Below are 24,033 nucleotides of genomic sequence, written 5' to 3'. Positions count from 1 at the left end.
TCATGCATGTATCTTACGCTTTATCTACATCAGATCTTCTCTCCCATCTTAAATCGTAGTAAAAGAGAAGCAAAAATCTCATGGTACCTAATCCATTCCCATATCCGAACTCGAATAGATCAATTAGACAAATTCTGATGGAATATTAGGTTGGTTCTGAGATCTCCTCCTATCTATTACTTTCTTTTCACTAATATTCTACCCTTCCTAATCTTTTCATCAAGTATATATATATATATATATATATATATATATATATATTATTTTTTTTTAATTTTTTTTTTCTCTTCACTCTCTCTCCGATACCATTCCTGCAGATACGTATCAATATCCTTTTCCAGTCACATCCCTCTTCTCTCTCTCTCCCTCTCCACCCGGTAGCCCCTTCACGCCATTGGTGCACGGTATCGCCAACTTTTTTAAAATAAAAAATAAAGATAAATACTAAATCAGGCAAAAAAGGAAATATTATAAAATAATTTGATAACATTCCCTGAGACACGGCCGGGACTCTCTCAGTCAATTGTCGGTGTTGGATTGCTCGAAAAGGAGAAATATTTTTTTATCACATACAAAAAGTAATTCCTCCTTTTTGCTATTTTCTCTTTTTTCCCCCTACTTTCTTTTTATCCTCTTTCTTTACCACTCAACCGGTCCACCCTCTCCCTCACCACCTTCCCCTCCCAAACTAAAAAATATTACCCCAGGAACCAAAAAAAGAGATAAAAAATAGAGGGAGTGAGGCGAAGGTGAAGCCTTTTGTTGTTACTATTTACTAATTACTGCCAATATATTTGACACGATATAATTACTACTCAATATAAAAGAGAGGGAGAGACGCTATCGAAGGAAGGTTCTCTCATCAAAACCCAACCCAAAGGCCTCTCTTTTTTATCTCTTGGATTTTTTTCTCCCTTCTTCTCCTCTCGTTGAGTCTGTTCTTAATGTTGGTTGGGATCTCTTAGAGAGAGTTGTTAATGTCACCGCCACTGGAGCATGATTACATAGGTCTCTCGGAGGTCTCCTCCATGGAGAGCTCCGACAAGCTCTCCTCGTCCGCCTCGGCTGCCGCCGAGGACGCCGATGACCACCACCTGCCGGCGCTGAACCTCATGGAGACCGAGCTCAGGCTCGGCCTCCCCGGCTCGGAGTCCCCCGAGCGGAAGGAGAAGGTCGGTCTCACCCTCGGGTTGCTCCCCAAGAGCTTCGTGTCGGGCGCCAAGAGGGGGTTCTCGGACGCGATCGATGGGTCCGCTGGCAAGTGGGGATTCGCTGGAGGGGCTGGATCGGATGGGGAATTGGGGAAAGGCGGCGTCTTGTTCTCTCCCAGAGGGGAGGGTAGCGTCGGAGGGCAGCATTCGGGCCAGGGGACCGCCGGGAAGGACGCCGTCGCGAAGGCCGCCGGCCAGGAGAAGGCCACGGCCCCGGCTTCTGGTGGGAATGACCGCGGGATCGCGCCTGCTGCAAAGTAAGTGCGTCAAAGTATCTTTTTTGTGAATTTGGGAGGAGAAAGTTGCGACTTTTATTTTTATTTTTAACCCACATTTCTGGCAGCTCTCTGTCTTTGTTTGGATGCTTACAGTTTCCCATATTTTGTTTTTTTTTAAGAAAGTAGGTTTGATTTGTTCTTCAGTGTTGTTCCTTTGAACAAAAAGTATTTTTTTAAACAATTTTGGAATTTTATTATGCTTTTTGATTGGTTTCTGCATTGCCGAAGGAATGATACTTATAAGCGTTTTTCTGTGGTAACATGGGAATTGATACAATCTTGTATTTCTGCCGAAGCTTTTGATGGTTTTGAGTTTGTTATTTCGTTTTTCAACTCTTCTCTTCTTTGTGTCTTTACCGATTATAGTTCTCTGTCTTTTCTTTCTTTATTTTTTTCTTGGTGCATGGTGCTGAAACAGTTTGTCATTTCTTCAGTGCTTTGATGTTGTTCCTTTTTGTTTTTTTGCTGTTTGTCTGTGATGATCTGAGTGTGGTTTGAACTCTATCTATCTTATGTTCTCATGGTCCTATCTCCATAGTAGGGGTTTATAATTTATGGATTTTGTGATTTTCCTTTTATTTTGTTTATGAAATCCACGGATCAATCATCGTATTGTCTGCTTTGTTCTCAGTGATATTTCGGTGTTATGTAAGCTATGGAATGTTTCCTTATAATTTTTGGCTTGAGTTTCATGGCTTGCTTATGCCTTCTCTGCCCCATTAGTTTCCTTCTCTTAGCTTGGAGTTCATGCATCTAAGGCAAAATTTTCACATTAACGATACAATCATAAACATACTGGCTTTTAGTAAATTTAAAAGGAATTGTGACCATCATCGTATATGTAATATATAACAGGGCACAGGTGGTAGGTTGGCCACCAATCCGTAGTTATCGGAAGAACACGATGGCTACTAACCCGCTGAAGAACAAAGAAGATGTTGAAGGGAAACAAGGATTTGGGTGTTTGTATGTCAAGGTTAGCATGGATGGAGCCCCCTACCTCAGGAAAGTTGACCTGAAAACCTACAACAACTATAAGGAGCTGTCATCAGCACTTGGAAAAATGTTCAGCTGCTTTACGATTGGTAACCTGTGGCCTTTTCCCATTTCATTTGGATTTTTTTTTCTTTTTGTCCTCTTTGAGACCTTGATGAATTTGACTTGAATGCTATGCTTTCATTTTCTTCATCGAATTATATCTATGATTTTGATGTATGCTCCATGCTTGACAAATTTCTTCAGACATGCGATCTGTTTTTTTCTCTTACAGCTATACCGGGCTGAATGATAGATCATGACGCAGATGCAAAAAATGTTGCAAACAGATTTATTGCACTAGATGCATTTTTTATTACTTTAATATGCCTCGAAGAAACTTATAGACAACTTTTGACAATGCTGTAGCTCCAGTATTATTTTTGTCCTTTATTTTGAAAATTTTGCTGGTTTTATCTGAAGTAGTGGAATTGCACTGCTTTTTGAAGTCTTATTAGGATAGTCTAACTTATGGTCTTACCTTTCTCCCAGAAAACATCTACAGGAGTTTAGAAACACATATTCTCCTTTCCACAATTTTTGAATACTGCAAAAACAATATTTAGGTAGAGCGCACCTATTCTCTTATTTCAGAAACAGAGAGCAAATTTATTCTTCAAATCCGGCAAACTCTGAAACTTTTCATATTCTCGTATTATTGGAAATATCTGGAAATATTTTCACAAGGAAATTATTCGAGTACATGATTTGTCTATTCAAGATTAATATTGCAGAAGTATGATGTGAACCAAAAGTAGACACAATTATTATTTTTGTTTGCAGTCCCCTAAACCTTTTAGGTGATATTTCTAGCTTCTAATTTGGTGCCGGCATGAGGAGTTACTTGTCTTTGTCTTCTGTGGCATTTCAGGCCAATGTGGTTCTCATGGAATACCGTGTAGAGATGGATTATCTGAGAGCCGCTTGATGGATCTTCTAAATGGATCTGAATATGTGCTCACTTATGAAGACAAGGATGGAGATTGGATGCTTGTTGGCGATGTTCCATGGGAGTAAGTTTAATATCCACTAATTCCTATGCGAATGTTATGGATATAGGTATAGTCAAGGAAGAAAGACGAAAAGATGTATGATAGGCTTTTATAAATCCTCGATATAATAGAATGCATATGTGATTGCACCACGGATAGCAATCAACATATCAAAAGTAAATTTTTTAATGCGAGATAATTTAGCCAAATTTATACCAGTAATCTAGTCCCTACTTGCCAGTCTCCTCACGGTTCACAGCAGCTTGACTACATTTTTTATCTGCAAGCTATTTGCAGGCAAATTGTATGTTTAGGCTATTGCAAATCATTATGTATTTTTACAGACAGTACTTCTGCCTAACTCAAGATATTTTTTTTTTCTTCATCAAAAAAGATATTCTTTTTTTCCCTTCATTTTGTTTTGGCATCATAATTTGGAAAATGGATGGTAAATTTTGTTATCCTTCCACTTATGGCATACTGCATAATTGGAGTGCTGCTTGACAACTGTACTCGATGGTTTTGTAATTGCAGGATGTTCACTGACTCTTGCAGAAGGCTGAGGATCATGAAGGGTTCAGATGCAATTGGACTTGGTAAGTGCAAGTCAACAAAAGAATCTGTGGCTGATTTGTTTTATATACATACATACATAGATACATGCATTTATGGTTTTGGTTTCTCAAACCTAATACAACATCGTTTATTCCTTCATCTTTGACATCCTGAGTGTGCCTCTCGCCTTTCTACGTCATCCAACTTGATGGTAACCTAGTGAATTCGTTCGTTTAGCTACCTCACCAACACACAATTATAAGCACAGGTTGATAGTTCTGTTTGACACTTTGATGGATCTTGTTGGAGTTTACTTCTCATGAATTGATGAGTGATAACAGTTCACTCTTTGAAGTGAAAACATCTGTTATGTGGCTGATCATCTCTTCCACCTCTGCAGTCCATGTGGTATATTTACTATATTTTTGTTTATTATTCTTAATAATTATTTATTATGAATTTCTTGCACTGAAATATAGGCTTTATATGGCAGTAGCCTATAAATACTATCATCTTTGTGAGAATATGCTAGATGGTAAAAGATCAGCACTGTCAAGTGTGTATACCAGCTGTCTACAAATTGCTTCTAATAGATTTCATACCTAGCACCTAAACTGACCATCTATTTTTAGCAGACGTGTGCTTGCTACAATAATTATATATCTTCCACAAGATTCTGAAGACTAAAATTTGCAGAGTTGTGGAAACATCATACACCTGATTTTCTAAATGACTTCAATTTCTCATATACCATCTTCTCCACTGCTGCTCATTTTATCTGTCTAATGAAATAAGCCAATCTGTTTCCCTGCAGCTCCAAGGGCCATGGAGAAGTGCAAGAACCGTGATTAGCACCATCGCCAACCCCCCCAGTGAAAATGCAAGCGAATCTGATTGCTGTAAGGGCCCCTTTCAAAACAAAAAGATTATAAGGGTCTTAGTTGGAAACTGTCATATATCTATTATATCCTGTTGTTGGCTGTTTCAAATGCACTAAGACTTTCTACTAGCTTCGTAAGATTTCCTAGGGACATAAGCTTTTATTAGATTGTGTCTTCAGTCTCTGTGTGCCTGCCATGTTATTCCTATTTATGTAAATGGTTGGTTTGCTGTTTGCAACTGCTATGGTTTGGTCCCTGTTTCCTGTGTGCAAATGTTATTTACAGACTCCCTCGTGTTTTTTTCGTAAAGGCAAAGAAAGTATGAACTCTTCTCTCTCTTATTTCAATGTCGTTCCAATCTGTACACCAAACCCAGTCCAAGGGCTCCTGTGGTGAGGACAAAGTGACCTACAGGCTATCTCTCAGTATAGTGGTCGTCTAAAGGTCAAAGCTTCTGAATGGTTCATAGATCATGCATGTCTTGGGCTGTTCTTTTCTGGTGGTTTTTGACCCCAGGCGGGGGTGGGGGGGGGGGGGGGGGGGGGGGGGGTCACATGATGAAATGGCCGTTTGTACTGTTTCTTTTTGCTGGGCTTTTCATCTTGTGCTCAGTTGAGATCATTGCCATCCACAAGAATAATTTGTGGTCCACAACTTGCCCCCCTCCCAATAAACCAGGTCACCGCATGGTCTCTCCAAAACACACTGTTCCTCTGTTTGATTGCTGGTGTTTTCTTCTCCCAAGGGGCGTGGTTTTGACAGGTCAATCCATGTACTGTTCATCTGGAAAGCCTCATGGAGAAATTCTCTGTTTCAGTTCTTAAATTGTAGGGATGCTTCCATGCAGCCTTTTTTTTTCCCTTCAGTACCGATCATGCATGGTAAAACCTGCTCCCCAGCCACCTTTTCCGTGACCCTTGGTAGAATGGGGACCTTCACTGCCTTACATTACTTTTAGGGACTATGATATTGTTGTAGAAGTGTTCAAAGGCTTTCCTATCATCATTCACGTAGAATAAAAAAATACAGAGCAATGGAAATGGTGGTGGGTTTATATTTCCTTGGAATCAGGCTTTCTCTTCCTTGGAATCAGGCTTTCTCCTTAGAAATGATGCTCCACTTCTTCCCTTCCGTTCTATTTTAATGATGCCTGTTTGTTGGTGTGCATGGGAAGCTGCCATTATATTCCATGAGGGGCATATTGTACTTGATGTGTTTCATCGAACCCTGAGCATCAGTATCCAACCCAAGCAACCTCAACCTGCACTTGTTATGCCTTCCAATCTTATTCATGCTCCTTGTAAACTTCCATTTCGCAAAGTAGTAATATCGAATTCATTCCCTGGATATGATAGGGCCTGTTCTGGCTTGCTTGAAATGCCCCGAAGCTTTCTCGTTCATTTGATCTTTATTTTTCCCCCTCTCTGGTTTGCATGAGACTGTCTGCCTTTGTTTTTGAATGGATGGCAAGGGCTCAAGTGGTCCCTGGCTGTGATGTTATATGCTCCATGTTTGTCTATTTTATATAAACAGAGGAACTGCATTGCTTGTTCAAGTGCATTGTCCATAACAATCTTGTTGCCTGTGCTTAAACCATTAATTTAGTATTTTCGTTGTGCTGGCTGATGTTATACCTGAAAGCTTTAGTCCTTAAGATGTTGATTGTTACTTTAAGAATGTCATGAGGGCTTTTGTGGGATTGTCTCTCTATGCAGTCCATATTGTGGGATATGGCCCATTTTGGCTTCTTGTTTTTAGGAGTTTTATTTGCAAAATGTGGGGGATGGTGATGCAAAGGTATCAGAATATATTGATAAAAATGGGAAAAAATAGGCTATGGCTGAGAAGAGGATATGGTGGTCTGAGTGGAAGATTAGTTGTAAAGTCGATAAACCTTCTACTACTTTGGAATAGCAGGGATGCATATTACTTTTATAGGAGAAGTCTTGGCGCGCAATGGTAAGGTTGTTCTATTATGACGTGGAGGTTATCGATTTGAAACATAAAGAGTAAGCTTCTTACATCTAACTCTTCTCAAATCTCATAATGGCGAGAACCTCGTTGCATTAAGCTGCATATTACCTTTATGATATGCTGTTAAAACCATCAAGGCAGCAAGGATGCTCGCGTTTTTGTGTTGAAAGCGTCTGCAAGCTCATGGTTAAACAACCTTGTTGCTCGTAATAATTGAACCTTCTTAGCCCCACATAATGCATAAACTTCTCAAGTTTACGAAAACTACTTGTAGCAAAAATTCTAACCCCAAATATTTTATTTCAAAATGAGACAACAGCTGCTCTTGGGATACTCAATCGTGCCGTAATTGAAGAATTGGAGTTTAAATTGAGGTGATCGGGTCTCGATAAGAACGCTGCTCAGAATTCTTTCCAGACTTCAAACAGAGGATTTATCTTGTAGCTAGTCCAAAAGATTATTTTTAGGTGACTTTTAACTGCACAATTTTTTTTTTCCTGCCACATAGCAAGCACGTATTAACTGTAAAACCATCATATTAAATACTTGAAGCTGTAGATGCTTAGAACAATTCTACCAGAAAGAAGATGCTCAGAGCAAGAACTTCATTATACTAGCTCATTTTTTATAAGCCCAAGGTTTAATAAATAATAGATGCTTATCATTTTCTTCTAATTAAAAATACAGAATGTACTTTACCATACTAATTAATTACCATGAGGTCATATATATATATATATATATATATATATATATATATATATATATATATATATATATATATATATATATATATATATGAATGATGGGGATGAAAGGAATCGATTGAAGTGAGTATAGAAAACTAAGGAATGAATGGTGCAATGAATGAGAAGCAGTGGTTGAGGAGACACGGTTCGTTTTGATTTTGATAGAGCCGTGGGCGAAGAAATACAAATACGGCCCCCTTGTGGCGATGTGGACGGCCACATTTATTAAGTTTTTTAACTAGTTGCTACTTGCTAGCCCTGTAACTGAACGTAGAGATGGGAAGCCGGGATCCCTGGGACCTGTTCCCCTGCCTCGTGCCCCAGCTTTTTCTTGCGGATTTCCGCAAGCAATCCGCTTTTGACGCAACCATCTCATTTGATTCCATCCTGCGAGCAGGATGTGGCCTTGTAGCTGGTTTTATTGTGGTGCCATTTTTATCTCATTTCTTGAAAAATACAAGAAAGGATTTGAGTTTGCTTTTTATTATTATTATTATTATTTTTTTTTAAGAATTCCAACCTCCACAAATAAAAATTTGGACTTTGAGCAAGCAAAAAAAAAAAAAACCCAACATCATGCATCTCCTGAGGATGAATATTTGTCCATTTGAAAAGTCGAATACTGATTCCAATGCTATTTCTTTTGTCCACATCGATCACAACCAGACATTTGTCTTAGAGACACCATAATTTAGGTGCTTCAAGGTCTGCACTTGACTTAGGTACTTCAAGGGAACACCATGTTGTTGTTTTTTTTTACTTTCTTTCTTTTTTTTGTTTTTAAAACTACTAAACTAAAGCCATGATCTTGTCTGCCATGATCTTATCTTTGTAGCACTGATAGAACTCTAGTCCTGAAGGCGGAAATTGATTGGAAAATATTTGTTCATATTTATCTCCATATCCAAATCTATCGTGAATATAAACATTGGATATAAATACATAACTATCCAAGTTACATCTAAATATCTAATTCTATTTGCTATTTTATTTAGTTTTATATAGCTCCCATAATTTTTTTTAAAGATAATATTTTTAATTTAAGTTACCTTCCATATAGTTTTTTTTTTTTTTTTGAGTTAGTGGCCACTAGAGTTTGACTATTCAATTTATATCCATGTTTATATTTTTATTGTCAACATTCGCTTTGTATCGGTACTAGTTTGAGACATATAGTATTCATATTCACCAGGTAATAATGAACATGATATGAATATAATGATAACCGATATTTGTTTTCATCTTCTTTAGTCTTCTAGATAGCATTTCTTTTTTTTTTTTTTGGTACTTTTGTATAGGATAGTTATATGGTTCAAAATATATTGTTCCCATCTTTATCCTTAAAAATAAAAAGGAGAGAATATCCTATGCGGGAGAGAGGATGCCCTTTGCCTCAATTATTTATTTTATTTTTATATTTGCAAAATTGTCCACTTATTTTTTTTTATGCTAAAATGGTTAATATTGGATTTTGTCGGAACAGTTTGTCCCCTTTCTTGTAATGAACACATGCATTTATTTGATGCGCACATAATACATGGTAACATGCATACATAGTATATTTTATATATGTTCTCGATCTAGTAATATCTAAAATAAATTATATTTTAAAAAATAATAAATAACTGAGCTTTATAGAACTAAAGAAAAGAGAAATAATTTTTGCAAAAATTTCTATCACTTCTCTTGTAGCATGGACCTCCAGATTACTAGGTTACTTGGGCGCTATGCGAGCGTGCGGTTATTTGTGTACGGGTCTTAGCTCTGGACATCTATGGTGAGCTTCTCCCATTCCCTCGAAGAATTTTACAAATCATCACCTAATTTCCTTTCGCATTTGCTTGCAGTAGGATCAAGATTAGGTCCTAGTCCTGCCAACTAAGTTAGTTATCGTACCCGCCCTCACTTGGTATCTAATAGGGGGAAGCATAGCATCAAATTGAACGAAAAACAAAATGACACCATCAAACTAAGAGAAAAAAAGTAGGAAGCTAGAATTTTTTTTTTCCAAAAAAATGTTTTCTTTTGAAAATTATGATAGGAATTTCATCTTTAGGTTAGAAGACAGAATCTCTCCTCGACAAATGCATCAAGGAATAGGGTGTAAAAGATCTGCCAGAATTACATGCATATCGAGGCTTGGAATGTTGAGGCCAATGGCTATTAGCTGTGTTTTTGGCATTCTTGTGCGCTTTTGGAGTGTTGTGGCACGAATTTATGGGGGTGGGCATGACCTAATAGGTCCTCCATTTATAAGTCAGTGTATGTACTACTTTATTACAAGATTATGACATGGTTATATGTGAGATGGTTCTATTGCTTAGCGAGATAGTTTTGCTATATTTTAATGCTCCGTCTTGCTTACAAGCACAAGGGAGTTGGCTTTCCATGCTCATCTTCCCTTTTAATTCCTATCTTATTATTGCACTACACTACTTGGATGCCTGTGCATATCGATGGAAGATCAAATCCACCGATTTATTCAACTTGCGACATTGCTGTTACTATCGATCCAAAATTATTCTACGTAAGAGAAAAAGATTCTTCGGTTTCCCTCGTGTTTGAGAATAAATAAGAGGAAGATCTAAACAAGTTGCAAATTGGAAAAAGATGAGCAAATTAAACATTTTACATAAAAAATTATTCAAGCAACTCATAGGCATGCAGGATCTCCTTATTCCTCTACTCTCCAAACCTCTTCGTAGATATTTCTGTATCGCTTTGGTAGAGCCAAACTAATACTGTTGACTTATCATTGCCAATAAAGGTAGGTGGTGTTGCGAAATCACATTAATTTATGAAAAGAAATCTTCTCATTCCATTATTATGGGCCAATCTAATTCATGCTGGCAGAATAAATTGCCGACCAGAAATCTAAAAATCTGAATCCGAGTCAAGCAAACCAATAAATTAGCGAGCAAAAATATCCAAAGCCCAGCAGGCAGATTCGCTCGAAATGTCTCTCTACAGCAATCAAATTGGAACCCGACAGGAAGCGAACAGCTTCAAGTACATCAGAATGGTGACGAGGCGAGACTCCCTTTGAGCCCGATAATACCAACCCCTCATGGATTCTCAAATAAAGAAGACAAGGGCCACAAAACAAAGGGAGAACGAGGCCTGCGTTTCCTCTGAGCCGGCTCTGCGGCCATCAGATCGGATCCTCAATTTTATTTTATTTTTTTTTGAATTTTTTTGTTATTTTTTCTTTAAAAGTGGTAGGGCCCATTCCCACCGGAGCGATCACATCCTCACATTGGGCTCGATGGGGCCCATCTAATTATGGCTGTCGGATGCCAATCTGGCAGGAAATAGGCAGCGGCTCCAAGGCCCGCCGCTCCGGAGGCTGCTCCGCCCAAAGGAACGACAGTAGATCGCAGACCGCTCGATTTGACGTACACCATCATCAGTGTACCGGCAGCAGTTTGGAGGATCCGTCCCTTGTCGTGTGGGCGTGTGCACAGTTCCTGCCGTCTGGCCGGGGGGAGCACACACTGAAACCTTATGTCACTTTATCTTTGAATTAAATATTTTTTTCCCAAAAATTTTGAGTTTCCTCTAACTTGTAAGGTTAGATTTTCAACTAATGTAATATGGGTGACTTCAAGGAAGGAACAAGATAAATATATTACCTACAAATAGAAGCAGAGAGATATCAGATATGTTTAATAGAGAACATTGGCAAGGTTTTCAGAAGATTAATAAAAACTTATAGGATAAGAATAAAATGGTGAAATATCTTGTATTAATATTTTATTGTGTGCTCGGATTGCCGGAATTCAGAGGGCCCCGTACCCTAGAATTTATTGATGAGCAACCCAATGCCAAAACCAGCATCACCGCTCGCAAGCACCTTGAAGAATCAGGGCTCGCACTCCAAAATTTCTACCTCAAATGATGGAAGACCAGTCTAATCATCATCTCCACCCATATCATCCTTGATCCTAGAACGATCATCCCATACCAAACCTATGGATGTCAGCAATTTCCATTCGAGTAAAAGCGTTTTTTCGAATATGTCCCTGCTCCTGCATATTGAGAAGCTTAAAGAAGACAATTTAGACGGTTTCTTTTTGAGAAATTTTAGAATGTTTATCGACAACCCCCAACCTAGCTGCTATCATACCCATGCATTTGGGAGAGGGATGCATGCAAATTAGCTGCGACAAGGCTGGTTGGCCTCCCGTTTCAGCAGTCGAGCACCATAAAAATGACCCCACTTTAGACCACGAATTGACCAAATAAGCCAAGTACATTGAATGGAACAAGTCAAAACAAACACAAAAGACAAAGCTCCCTGTCAAATAAGAGGATTCATCACTTGCTTGCATAGTAAAACGAAATGGATAAGGCTGGGGTTCAGGACTGATTTTGATTTCTCAGCATCCGGACCTTAAGGCCCACTAACTATTAATAAGCACCTTATAATAAACAAAAAAGCAGCAGCAGCAGCACATCAACCAAGGTAAACAGTGTACTTAGAGACATGAAGCTTAGTCATGTCTCCAATCTTTACAATTTTAACTACCAACAATTGAATTAAAAAAGACCGAGTAACTCACATGAAATGCTTCCCCAAAATGACCGAGTAACTCACGGTTACCATTTAACCTACCGCATGCATACCCTTTTACCTCATTTGGACGGTTAGGTAGCATGATACTGTCACCATTTTGGACCACCAAGTGTCCAAATAAACAGACTTATCATCAAAGGTACATATCATAACAAAGCAGAATAACAAGGATTGCTGTCCAAGAATAAAAAGGAGACTTCATTGCTAGACTGTTCCTTAGCTAAGGTCAGGAAACAAGATTGACATAGACCCTCTCCTCAATTTCATTTCCTTGAAGTGTCAACATCCAAACATATATTGCCCCACACTACCTCGTAACTTGAAACACCGCGGCAGTATAAACTAGAGGAACAGTAGCAAATTAATCAAATTCAAAAGCTGACCTTACAAATGAAGATTAATCATCGTTTTCATCTTAACCATCAATCGATGATTAACCAACTAAAAAATAAATCCTTCCTCGATGTTACAGATGCAAAAGACCTTGCATCTGACAGAAATCCAATTCCCAATATATATATTTAAAAAAAAAACTGCTAACTTGCCAACCTTTTCAGCAATCCAGAAATGATTGTGGAAGCATATATTCCCTCAAAGATCTTAAAATATATACAAAATTCAAAATAGAAAATGCACAAACTAAGATTAAACTCTGAAGTAGATCGAACAAATCTTTGATTCCATTTATACCTGAATTATCCAGAAGAAGAGAAGATATTAAAGATTTTCTACAGTTACTCAAGAGTCAAGAGGTAGGGGCAGATATCTGAAGATAGGCCATTTGAGTGTATCCATTGAATACAAAAGCTTCAAACCTTGTTAGACCAAGCCTTTGGAAGACGCCAAATCTGCCTTCTTCAATGATTGGATCAGGAGCACGGGCAGGGTCATACCTTGTTTGATGAGCGAGGGACCAGCCACTGGTGGGAACTCCCAATAGACATCGAACACTGACTCCACAAACCTGCTATTCTGAAAATGTTCTGCATATGATGTGGCCTTACTGCTGCGGTAAAAAACATCAAGCATGTGCCCTCTGATACCCCACCATGCTTCACCCATCCCACATCAATCATCTATGCCTACAGCCTTCTCCCAGAACCTTTTCCTTTTCGTTCTTATCCTAGCTTAATCACCATCCCTAAAGAAGCTGTGCCCACCACCTGGACAAGAGGGAAAAATAGCCGCTGCCAGAGGTTGGTATGATAAGAAAAGAAGCTATAGTTAAGTGGTGATAATATTTATGGTATATGGATATAAAACATATACCTTACTGCACAAGACATAGTATGATAGTATTTACATACCACAACAAGAGCCTAGAGCACTATAATTTACAAAAGCGGACTGGACTCCTACAACATATACTCCATATTATGATTTATTCAGGACTCGGTGCCACATTTCTTTAGAGCTTTTCCATCAGCACAACTAGCTGAATGTCCAAGTTTTGATAACCTACAGTTACGGAAGTTAATGAAAAATCAGTCAACCAAACACGAACATGTCCTAATTAAACAGATCTCTCATTTCATAAACAGAGAAGAACAGTGGCTATAAATTGAGTATTGGAGACAGACTTTGAACAGTGGCTATAAATTGAGTATTAATCCGGAGTTTGCATGTGGAAGGAGCATTGATCTGGTTACGAGAGAGTACAATCAAAGCAGCAAGGATTTAGCGGCATTGTGATGGATGTTGGACCTGCAATGTGACTAGATCATCTACTAGGGTGAGTAAGGAAACAGAAGCTCCTACTTGGCAACGATGGTTGAAATGATGGTACAAGAGCAGGAGAGACGAGACATGAATCTTGATTTGTATGCTCATAAAGAGAAAACTTTCCTGACTGAAGATAGTTGAGGGAGTGATTTGAAAGAGAATCTTAATAGTTGCACGACGATACTAATATATCCTAAAATGCTAAAATGGTGGGAGGAAGAGAAAAAGAATGAATATATTTGCATCAGTATGGTCGATGATCATATAGTAAATGCTCCTCAGGAGATTAAAGTCCTCAAATTATAAATTTGCTCAACAGCATAAACAGTAGCCTCCTTTTATAAAATTACAGTTTTGCTGGCACCCATGCTAGTGGGTAATTTATATAACACTAAGTGGAAGATGCAAACCCACAAAGACAAAGTGATTTGGGCTTTCCCACTGTCATGAGAACCTCTTTAGATGCAAACCTCATGATTGTTTCCATATGAGATCCTAGATGACATTTGCTATCTATTTATTGGCTGAAAATGATGAAACTTACCTGGGTCCTCGAGATTCCTCGATGTATTTCTTTTGAGTGGCTGCAGATTGGATTTGTACAAGATTTAAGAAATTTTGCCCCTCGATGAGACCATTTGTGTCTGTGCAAGTTTCTATAACAATTTATCAGCACACATTGCCAATGCTGAGTAATTTTTGTATAGGTGGCATTTGCTTTTTGGTAATGTTTCAGGGAACAAATGCTGAAATGTTTCTTATTTTGATAAAAAGAAAATTCATTGCACAAATATATAGGGGATTTGCCTTTTCTATTGATTCCTACGGGTTGGATCAAAAAAAAATCTTGACACAATAAACAATTTGCCTAAAGATCTTCCTTTGTTCCAACCAATTTTAAAACGGGGTAACATTGTAAATTAGCATGTGCAACAGATGCACACAAAAAGTCACTAACATGGAGGTTAATCTAACAAGTTACTCTTTATCTTCTACATCACTTGTCTTTAGACCAGTATGGTTTGGAAGGCTTTAGAAGAAAAAGGAGGGGAGAGGAAAATAATCATAGCTTGAGAGTTTTAGCCTGACTTTTCTATGCCACCTGCATTTCATTTGCCGCTTGTGCTTATTTCCTTTCCTCCTCCAGCGAGGAATCAAGACCTCTTTGACCAAACTAGCTTGAACACCACGTGCAATATTTAATGCTGGATGTGTTCATGAGTTTTAAATGCTGCAGATGACCATGTATGCTTCAAGAGCATCTCATGCATTATTTCCTCATTGCATTACAAACATTTGACGTGGTCATCTACCATGAATGTGCAGCTTGCAGGTGTGGTCGATCGGTCAAGGGGGGGTCCATGATCATTTGTCCTCTTATCATTCATGAACTTTGGAGTCGCATGGAAGGCATGGATCTGAAGCATATGGTGCCAGCTGCCATTACACACATCTCCGCAGAAGCCACTGTGACCACTGGCTCAACCATTGGATCTACCAATGACAACTGCATCTACCCAGTCCTGCTGTTGAGTAGCGCATTATTGATGAATATATTTGCACCTAACCAATGACATCAGTGGCAATGGTCTTTCATCCTTACATTTGGTGCAACTTATAATTGATTACTACATGTGTAGATTGATTTCATAATAATCAATTATAGTATGATTGATTAGACACTTCAGCAAATACTTATCCCAGAAGAACATCATAGAGGTATATGAACGCAAAACAGAACATGATAGATATCTTATTAATGAAATATAACTAGTGCAGCAAACTGAAAATAACCACAACAGCACAATAAAAAAAATACTGCCAGTAAACTCGGATTCCAAGGATGTGATAGATGGTAATGATGATGGTGGAGATAATGATTGATGGATGAAGAAACGAGGGTTGGGCAAAAGATGGTGATAGAACTAGTCGAATAATTACCTTTGCGAGTTTGGTCCCTTCAATCCATTAAGAATCTTCAGACCGCGCTCCACCAAACTATCAAGATGAAGGTGATGAGGTCAAGAAGGTGGCTCCAAGAAGAAATAGGTCAAAAAGTAGAATGAAAATGGAAGGAAAAGGGTCTCGCAGAGCTTTGCCCACGGTGACACTCACCTTTCTAGAATTTTTTTTTCTCCTTTTTTTTGGATGTTATCCTCCTTTTTATAGGCCGAGTTACTGTTCTGTGAATAGTAACCAGGTCGGGTTACTGTTCCGTGAGCAGTAATGGGCGGATTACTGTTCACGTGAACAGTGTTTTTTTTTTTTTTCTGTGTTGTTTTCTGCAGATTTCTGCATATTTCTGCAGATTTATATTGTATCTTTTTTTTCCTCTTCTAACTTCCCTTCTTCCATACATTTAACATGCACAATTCTATTTCCAAGACTATCATCCATCCTCCTTTGTTCCTAGAGATGAGCAATGGCCATGGGCATTGAAGAAAGGCCAAGGCTCAAGCAATTAAGTGTGGTGGTTTGGGGTTGGGTTAGGCTTCTTATCACACCTAGGTGGACCCTTTTTGCTTAGCAGTACTAGTACATGACTCGACTGAAAATCCATGGCTTTGGATGGAAAACACGGAAACAACAAAAAACATAAACTATGTATAAGATAAAGTCCTAAAACTACATCAACATTGCTCACTTCACAACTACCTGCCAGACTTGTCTTGCTTTTTTCGCAGTAGAGTGAGGCCTGTGAGTTCAACTTTCTTTCTGAGGGTTAGGCTTTGCATCAAGATGAGCATATTATCAATGGTGCCATCATTATGGGTTTACAATAATTTCCTTTTTTGCATATTGAAGATTGAGATTTCATTATAACAGTTTCATTGTCTACATACTCTAAAGTCACTACTTTTTTCTTTTTTTTTCTTTTTTCTTCTTCACATAAAGCTACTTAGGATGCTTGTTCTTTGATTTCCTATGTCTCCTAATATTTATCCTTAACCGCACAAAATCTCATTAATGCATTGTTTTTCTATAGTAAGATTTTATGGTTTTGATCATTGTAACTCCCAATGAAGCAACTATCTAAGAATTCAATGAATAAGGGCAGCACATGGACTTGTCTCATATCTTCATTTTCTTTTGCTTGGAGGCACATCATTTTATGTGTAAATATGAAAGAATTAGATTATATGGAATTTTTCAGTAGTTTTGTATATTTGAATGTTTAATCAATCTTAATGGAGCCCTAAGTTAAGATTTATTGAGAACTAATTCAAGGTGACATGACTCAGCTCAGCTGAAAGCAAGCCGAGTGGAGCTCTGCCCTTTCTGAATGCTGAATATCCCCTCAAATCTCCAATCATTAGTCTCCAACATTCCAAACTGAGCCAAAACTCCCATTTCACAAGATGAATCACTTTATATTCATTTACCTCTCCATGAGAAATTGCCACAAAAATTTTTATAGCATTAAATTTATCACTACAGTTCCCTCAAGGGTAAACATACATCAAATTAATAGACTGGCTATCACAACTTTGACTGAGTAACTTCACAAAAAGGCATTCTTTTCAGTCAAATAATCTGCTCTCCTCACACAGGTAGGTCTATGACTAGTCCCAATCATGCACACTTAATATCTCCCAATTCAAATGTAGACCAGAATATTAAACAAGAAGCCTCTGGATTACAACCTAACAATTCTATACCAACAAAAAGGCAGCTATTGAACATGCAAGCTCTAGATAAACTAAAAACACTCATCATGATAATTATGAGATAAAACAAGGTTTGCACAAAATCATTTTCGAAAAAGGTGTAATATGTGCACAATGATTATAAGCAAGTTAAGCATCCTATTTCCAACCTTAAATCTCATAAGGTGTAATAGACCTTAAATCCATGAGGAGGACTTGCCCAGTGATATCAGATCCCTTTGCCTCAAAGACTTGCAGCTTTTATAACTAGACTAGATTGAGAAGAACCATTCACAACCAGCAAGACATGTGAACATCAACAGGTAAATCATGTCTGCATGGTGCACACAATACCAGAAAATCTAGTCCATTGGCACCACAAGAAGTTCGAAAATCCAGCAAGTCAATCTGATTCTTTACTATTTCGAGTGTTAAATGAATTTCTTTTACAAGTACCACTGACTAGTCAATTTAGTTAGCAGTCTACAAATTCCAACACATTTAAGCTACTTTCTAATTTTTCTTTATATTTAAGTATTTCCTTGAGATTTCAGAAGGTTAAATGTCAAACAATTCAAGAACCATAGTGTAACGCGACAAGCTGCAAGTCTAAACACTTTATCCAATTCCACTTCATGTTCATCCACATCCCCTGTATAGCTCCATAAAATTAAAATTCCCAAGCAATGATACAGTCGCTCTTTTTAGAAACAGATCTGAATTCTCAAATCTTCTTACCAATATTTTCCTCACCAAAGCTTCACCCATCCACCTTTATCTCTTCCATGGTACGCAATACCAGTAAATACCGGTGCATAGCGGGTGTACTTCACCGTACTGGTACCAAACTAATATGCAAGATAGGGAGCGTATTGATTATTTGTATGCTAAACCAACGCTCATACCAGGCATATGGACACTTTACCAAGATGGTACCTCTACGAGGTACAGCACCGACATTGCGAACCTTGATCTCGTCAATGCAGTTCTTTCCTCCTCCCATTCCCCATTTATGAAAATACTTAAAAATTCTATTCCCTACTTTATGTGCATCACTCTCAATCTGATTCCATGCCAAAACTCTCATAAAGTCCTGATCATGTCCCTTCCTTTCATCATTTCCCCTAAATAAATCCATCCACTCTCTTCCTATAAATCATTTACTTTCATTTCCATTACTAGTAAATCATTGTTGTTACTTCTTTTAAAAATTTCATTATTTTCTTAAACTTCATGCAACAGGCTTCAACTTTCACAGCATGAGTGGTAGAATTTTCATTTTAGTAAATCAACCCTCCTTGGGGGAAAAACAAAGAAAAAAAGGAAACATCCTATTTACAACAACTTTGAATGCTAAAATCCTCCAAACAAATTCTTTGATTTAGAAGGTTCAAGCCCCAATTTTTTCAATAGTGCTTCCATCGTATAATTGGAACAACAGTCTAGGTAAAGATCATTTAATGCTCAGAAAATCATAATCCCAAATTTCCAATATCCAATAACATGAAGCCATCAATCTTAGTTTTGGAAGGTTCTATAAAACTGATGCAAACTAGTTCTTTGAGAAAACTGATGCAATCAAGCCCAAAAGTAAAAGGCCTGAAATTCTACTCTAGGATGTTCTCAAAAGGTATCTATCATTTTGTACTCTAAAAGTTCTCTTAATTTCCTTGATGTACTTTTTCAAGGGGAACTCCAAACATATATTCAATACCCAGCATAAAAGAATTGGATTCTGGGCAATCTTTTGTATACCAATTCTCCCAACATCAAATTGCAATCAAATAATGCTTCAATCAACAAACTCTAGCCCATGCTCCCATGCTGAACTCTTCAACAATCACACAATAAACTCTATCTCTACTCTTCCCCCGCAGTCTGCCCCTCTGTATACCCTACCCTTGTATCTCCAATTAACAAGCCTTAGTCTCCCCTATGACTCCCAATAACAAGTTTTAGTCTCACCCCCTCTAGATCCACATTCCACTATCTAAATCCATACATAGTAAGACAATCTAAAGGTCTTAGCACTATCCCACCCTCAGAATTCTCATTTCTGTAGCTCATCCCTAAGAGCTACAACCTAACCAACAACCAAATCAAAACCCTATCTTCTTCAGGAGAGGGAAGAGAAGGGGGGGAAAACTGAGTCAGTTCTCACATAGAATTCTATCATCTCCATCAACATCCTTCTTTCAGGGTCTGTATCCACTAGGAACGTTTCCAGAAGAGAAATATAGATAAAGTTGAAGGTTGATAGATCAGTCCATTGCATAAAAAGGTCACTTTTTAATTGAAAAAAATACAAAACTCGGCAAGGTGTTGTGCTGGTATGGACATATTTGATGTGCTTACTTGCAGGTTGTTGTGGTTCAACAGAGAGGCCAAACATCATACAGCTACGGGTTGGGTAAATACAAGGTGGCTACTAGGGTGAATCTAAGTGGTCAAATTTTGAGGGCAAAATCTGGCCTTAAAACATGCAGCATGATATGTTCTTCACCATGGTCAATAACAATTCTATGGTTCTAGAACACTAAAAATAAAGAATGCAAGAATTTATTTTATCAAAAATCCAAAAGAATTGCATAGGTAGTAAAATCAAAACCTGCTTTGTAATATTGACATTGTTATATGAAAGCAACAAACCTGACAGGGTTCAAGAGAAAAGGGTTTAGACTTGGGAGAAAGGAGGCCAATGCTCAACTACCAACTCCTGTAAATTAAAAATAAACAATTCAGGTCAAGGACTATTCCACATGTTGTTGAGAATTAAAAAATATAAAAGTATCATTGAGGAATTTAAATATTGGAGAGGAGTTTAAATATTGGAGACCCTACATATATATCAATCACATGTCTTAAAGGAAACTGTAAATTTTTGAAGAGAAAAAAGAACCTTTTTCGTGAATCAACAACTCATTTCCAGTTCAATCTTTTAATGAGAAAAGAGTCTACACATCCTATCAGCCAAAAAAAAGAGAGTCAACATATCCATTAGTAGAATTTAAGTCCTTTTGCAGAAGTAATTGATGTGGACCCTTATGAAGGTCATAGGAGTTTGTCATTGAGCAGTAACCCGGACTTCAGGTTCTTTGTACCAGCAATGTACTTTTTTGGTTGCTTAATGCTTTAATTTTCTGAATATAAGCATTAAAAACATCCTCGGATTTTGTTGGACTTTGAATTTTTAGGGAATCTACACCATATGTTCCTCACTTCTGATATGTAATAACTTTTTAACAGCCGTAACAAGATTTGAGACGGTTTCATCATTATTTTTGGTAGTATCAGCAGATCTCATGTTAAAAAAAAATAAAGCAGTCAATTCTGATATAGCACATCAGGAATGTCAAAAATACTTGCAAGATTCCACAACACTTATTAGACATGGAGGGGACGTAACCACAAGCAAGCTTGTTCCATTAGAATATGTGGTCTCTCCTGATTCCTAGATTTCAATTTAGTTAAATTCTTTAGTTACTTTCTTTAAGTTAATCAGTCATCCAATATAGTACACTATGCGCCAAGTCAATGGACAAATAATAGTACAAGCAATGCTAAGTGAATGACATAACAAATGAAAAAGCCAAGTGCACCTGCTGCAGGCAGGCATGGAAAAGATCACATGAACAAAAATATGCATGAAGTGTTAATAGGACAAAAAAAAAAGGAAATGTCAAAGCCAGGTCCCTCTGATATAAAACTGATCACAGATCTGCCTCAAGGAATAACGGCCACCAGTCCCAGTGTCGCAATTGTCCTCAAGATTTGAGACGGTTTCATCATAATTTTGGTAGTATCAGTGGACCTGATGCTAACAATAAATAAATAAATAAATAAAGCAGTATATTCTGATATAGCACATCAGGAACGTCAAAAATACTTACAAGATTCCACAGCACTTCTTATACATGGAGGGAAAGTAACCACAAGCAAGCTTGTTCTATCAGAATATGAGACCTCTCCTGATTCCTAGATTTCAATTCAGCTAAATTCTTTAGTTGCTTTCTTTAAGTTAATCAGTCATCCAAGATGGTACATTATGTGCTAAGTCAGTGGAGAAATAATAGTACAAGCAATGCTAAGTGAATGACATAACAAATAAAAATGCCAAGTGCACCTGCTGCACCCAGGCATGGAAAAGATCACATGAACAAAAATATGCATGAAGCGTTAATAAGGAAAAAAAAAGGAAATGCCAAATCCAGGTACCTCTGATAAAAAACTGATCACAGATCTACCTCCAGGAATAATGGTCACCAGTACCAGTGTCATAGTTGTCCTCGAATATGAGATGCTGAAAGCCAGCTTTCAGAGCCTGCTTCAATCTATCCAGCAGGCAGTGAGAATGAAAACCAGAACTATGGGTGAAGTATAAAAGAATCAGATTAAAAAAAAATAATAGGGCCTTTAAACTGCATGTCTCGTATTCTCATGCTTGACATAACATATTTACAAAGTTAAGAATCAGGATGTGTTTGAAAGCATAATGATAAATTACAATGAGGAAGAAACGACTAAAAAATCTACTAGAAGGAAGATAACACAAAATAATGCATGCATAGCCTCTCAAGATTAAAATAACAAAAAACTAGAGCATAGAAACCATGGAGAAAATTGTGATTTGATAAATGTTTAGGCCAATGTTCCATAAAATCTAAAACTTAAAACATTAGTAAGGATCAATTGCATATCTTGAATAAGAAGTCAGATCCTAGCAGGGGGAAGAGATACCTTTTCAACCCGCTTCGATGATCATTCAAAGAAGAACCGGACTGAGATCTGAAATCTCGTGTATTTCCATGATGCTTCCCTAATCAACACTCCCAAAGTCCAGAAAATACTCCTGGCAAAATATATGCAGCTCTTATCCACATAGGCAGGCCCCTTCCTCAAATACTTCTCTGGGTGGTGAGGGGAAAGGGATATGATCAGCTTCTCCGGCATCGCCTATCATAGGACCCATGTGGAGTGCCCCTTGAAAAAGCCACTTTCTATTATCAGATCCCAGCACATCATGAACCATAGCCCGAAACTGCGGTCGAAGCCCATCACATACTTGTTATTCTTGATTGGATGGGTTTCATATATTGGCGCAAATTCTTCCAAGCCTTTGAGCAGATCCTTTGAAGTCCCTTCCACTGTCTTTCCATGTTTTCATCTGCCTTTTGCCAGGAACAAGAATTAAGGAAGCACAGCAAAAGTAGAAACTATGTAACAAGAACCCACAGCAAGCTGCAGGATTGATGATCAAATCAGTGCCATTTGTTTGTATGAGTGTAAACACTATATGAGTGCATTATATTCAAATCTTGATGAGGAGCATCCGACAGAATGCTCACCAAGTAATGTTGAACTTTTCTTGTGTAAAGAGCATGGACAATCAAAAGAAATACAGTACGTAGGAGAAGAAATCAACAAAACTACGTGAAACTCTATGATCAATTGTAATGTCATCAAATGCATTGATTCAAGAAATCACCAGTGATCAATAAGCAAACTCTATGAAAGTTTCTGCAAGATATTTGTTATATATAATTGTAATGTCATCAAATGCATCGAGAGAGAGAGAGAAGGGGGGGAGAAGGGGGGGAAAGAATCTTAGAAGCGAATCAGTCCAAGATCCTAACAAGGTGGCGAGGCGAAAATCCAAATCAAACACCGGGGAATGAAACACTAGAAAGAAATCAAGAACTCATCAGATAATCAACGAAAGGGGCAAAAGGAACCGCTCTATCAATCAAGAATCCATGCCTTCGGAAACCCAGATCAGTATTCGTACGAAGGTCGGGAGGGGGGAGAGAGAGAGAGAGAGAGGCTTACACCAGGGCACGCCGAGAGATCCGAATTCGGTGGCGAGGTTGTCGATGCTGTCGCCAGAAGGAGTCACGCAGGAGACGGACTCGAAGGAGGAAAAGGCGCAGAAGAGAGTCCGAGAGCGGGAGAAGAAGATGGCGGCGAGGAAAACGAGTTGGAGCAGGGAGGCGAAGAGAAGGCACGGCCGCGAGGGCACCGCCCTTCCGGTCACGTTCTTGGGAAGCCAAGCGGCGAGGGGGGCGTGCTTCCTGGTCTTGGAAGCGTCGCCGCTGCCCTCCTCCTCTGCCTTGTCCGCGCGCAGGGTCGGAGGGGCCCTGCGACCCGAAAGCACGCTCTCCGCCAACGTTTCCTCCTCTCATTCTCTTGGGTGCCTCCCTGTGGACGCTGGAGTCTGGCGAGAGAGGGATCAAATGTTGCTCGAAAAGGGAAGGCATAGAGTTGCTTTAATTTCGCGCTCTCTTTGAGCAAACCCGTCGAACAGCTGGTGCGCTCTGGATAGGTGGCCCGGGAGATGAAGATCCGGGGGAAGCTCGGGTACGATGTGGAAACCTTCCCACTAGCGGAGGATCACCATGAACTCCGGTTTAAGTCGG

General features: G+C 38.5%; 2 protein-coding genes across 2 annotated transcripts; one reads left to right on the top strand and one right to left on the bottom strand.

The window, feature by feature from the left end:
* The first annotated feature begins 848 nt into the window (after positions 1-848).
* On the top strand, positions 849-5,299 carry LOC103716613 (auxin-responsive protein IAA17-like). The gene is made up of 5 exons (XM_008804717.4): positions 849-1,468; positions 2,345-2,574; positions 3,396-3,537; positions 4,051-4,112; positions 4,886-5,299. The coding sequence occupies exons 1-5, from the start codon at positions 978-980 to the stop codon at positions 4,921-4,923; spliced, it is 963 nt and encodes a 320-aa protein (XP_008802939.2). The 5' UTR covers positions 849-977; the 3' UTR covers positions 4,924-5,299.
* A 7,510-nt stretch (positions 5,300-12,809) lies between these two features.
* LOC103716693 lies at positions 12,810-23,583 on the bottom strand. Its single transcript, XM_008804833.4, is given in 7 exon segments — positions 12,810-13,157; positions 13,160-13,414; positions 21,836-21,951; positions 22,358-22,385; positions 22,388-22,471; positions 22,474-22,788; positions 23,447-23,583. Coding segments are annotated over 6 exon segments (846 nt in total). The 5' UTR covers positions 22,676-22,788; positions 23,447-23,583; the 3' UTR covers positions 12,810-12,996.
* Positions 23,584-24,033: the final 450 nt, after the last annotated feature.

This window comes from Phoenix dactylifera, chromosome 9, assembly GCF_009389715.1.
Source record: "Phoenix dactylifera cultivar Barhee BC4 chromosome 9, palm_55x_up_171113_PBpolish2nd_filt_p, whole genome shotgun sequence".
In the NCBI taxonomy this organism is placed as follows: domain Eukaryota; kingdom Viridiplantae; phylum Streptophyta; class Magnoliopsida; order Arecales; family Arecaceae; genus Phoenix; species Phoenix dactylifera.
This window is presented reverse-complemented; position numbering and strand designations above follow the sequence as displayed.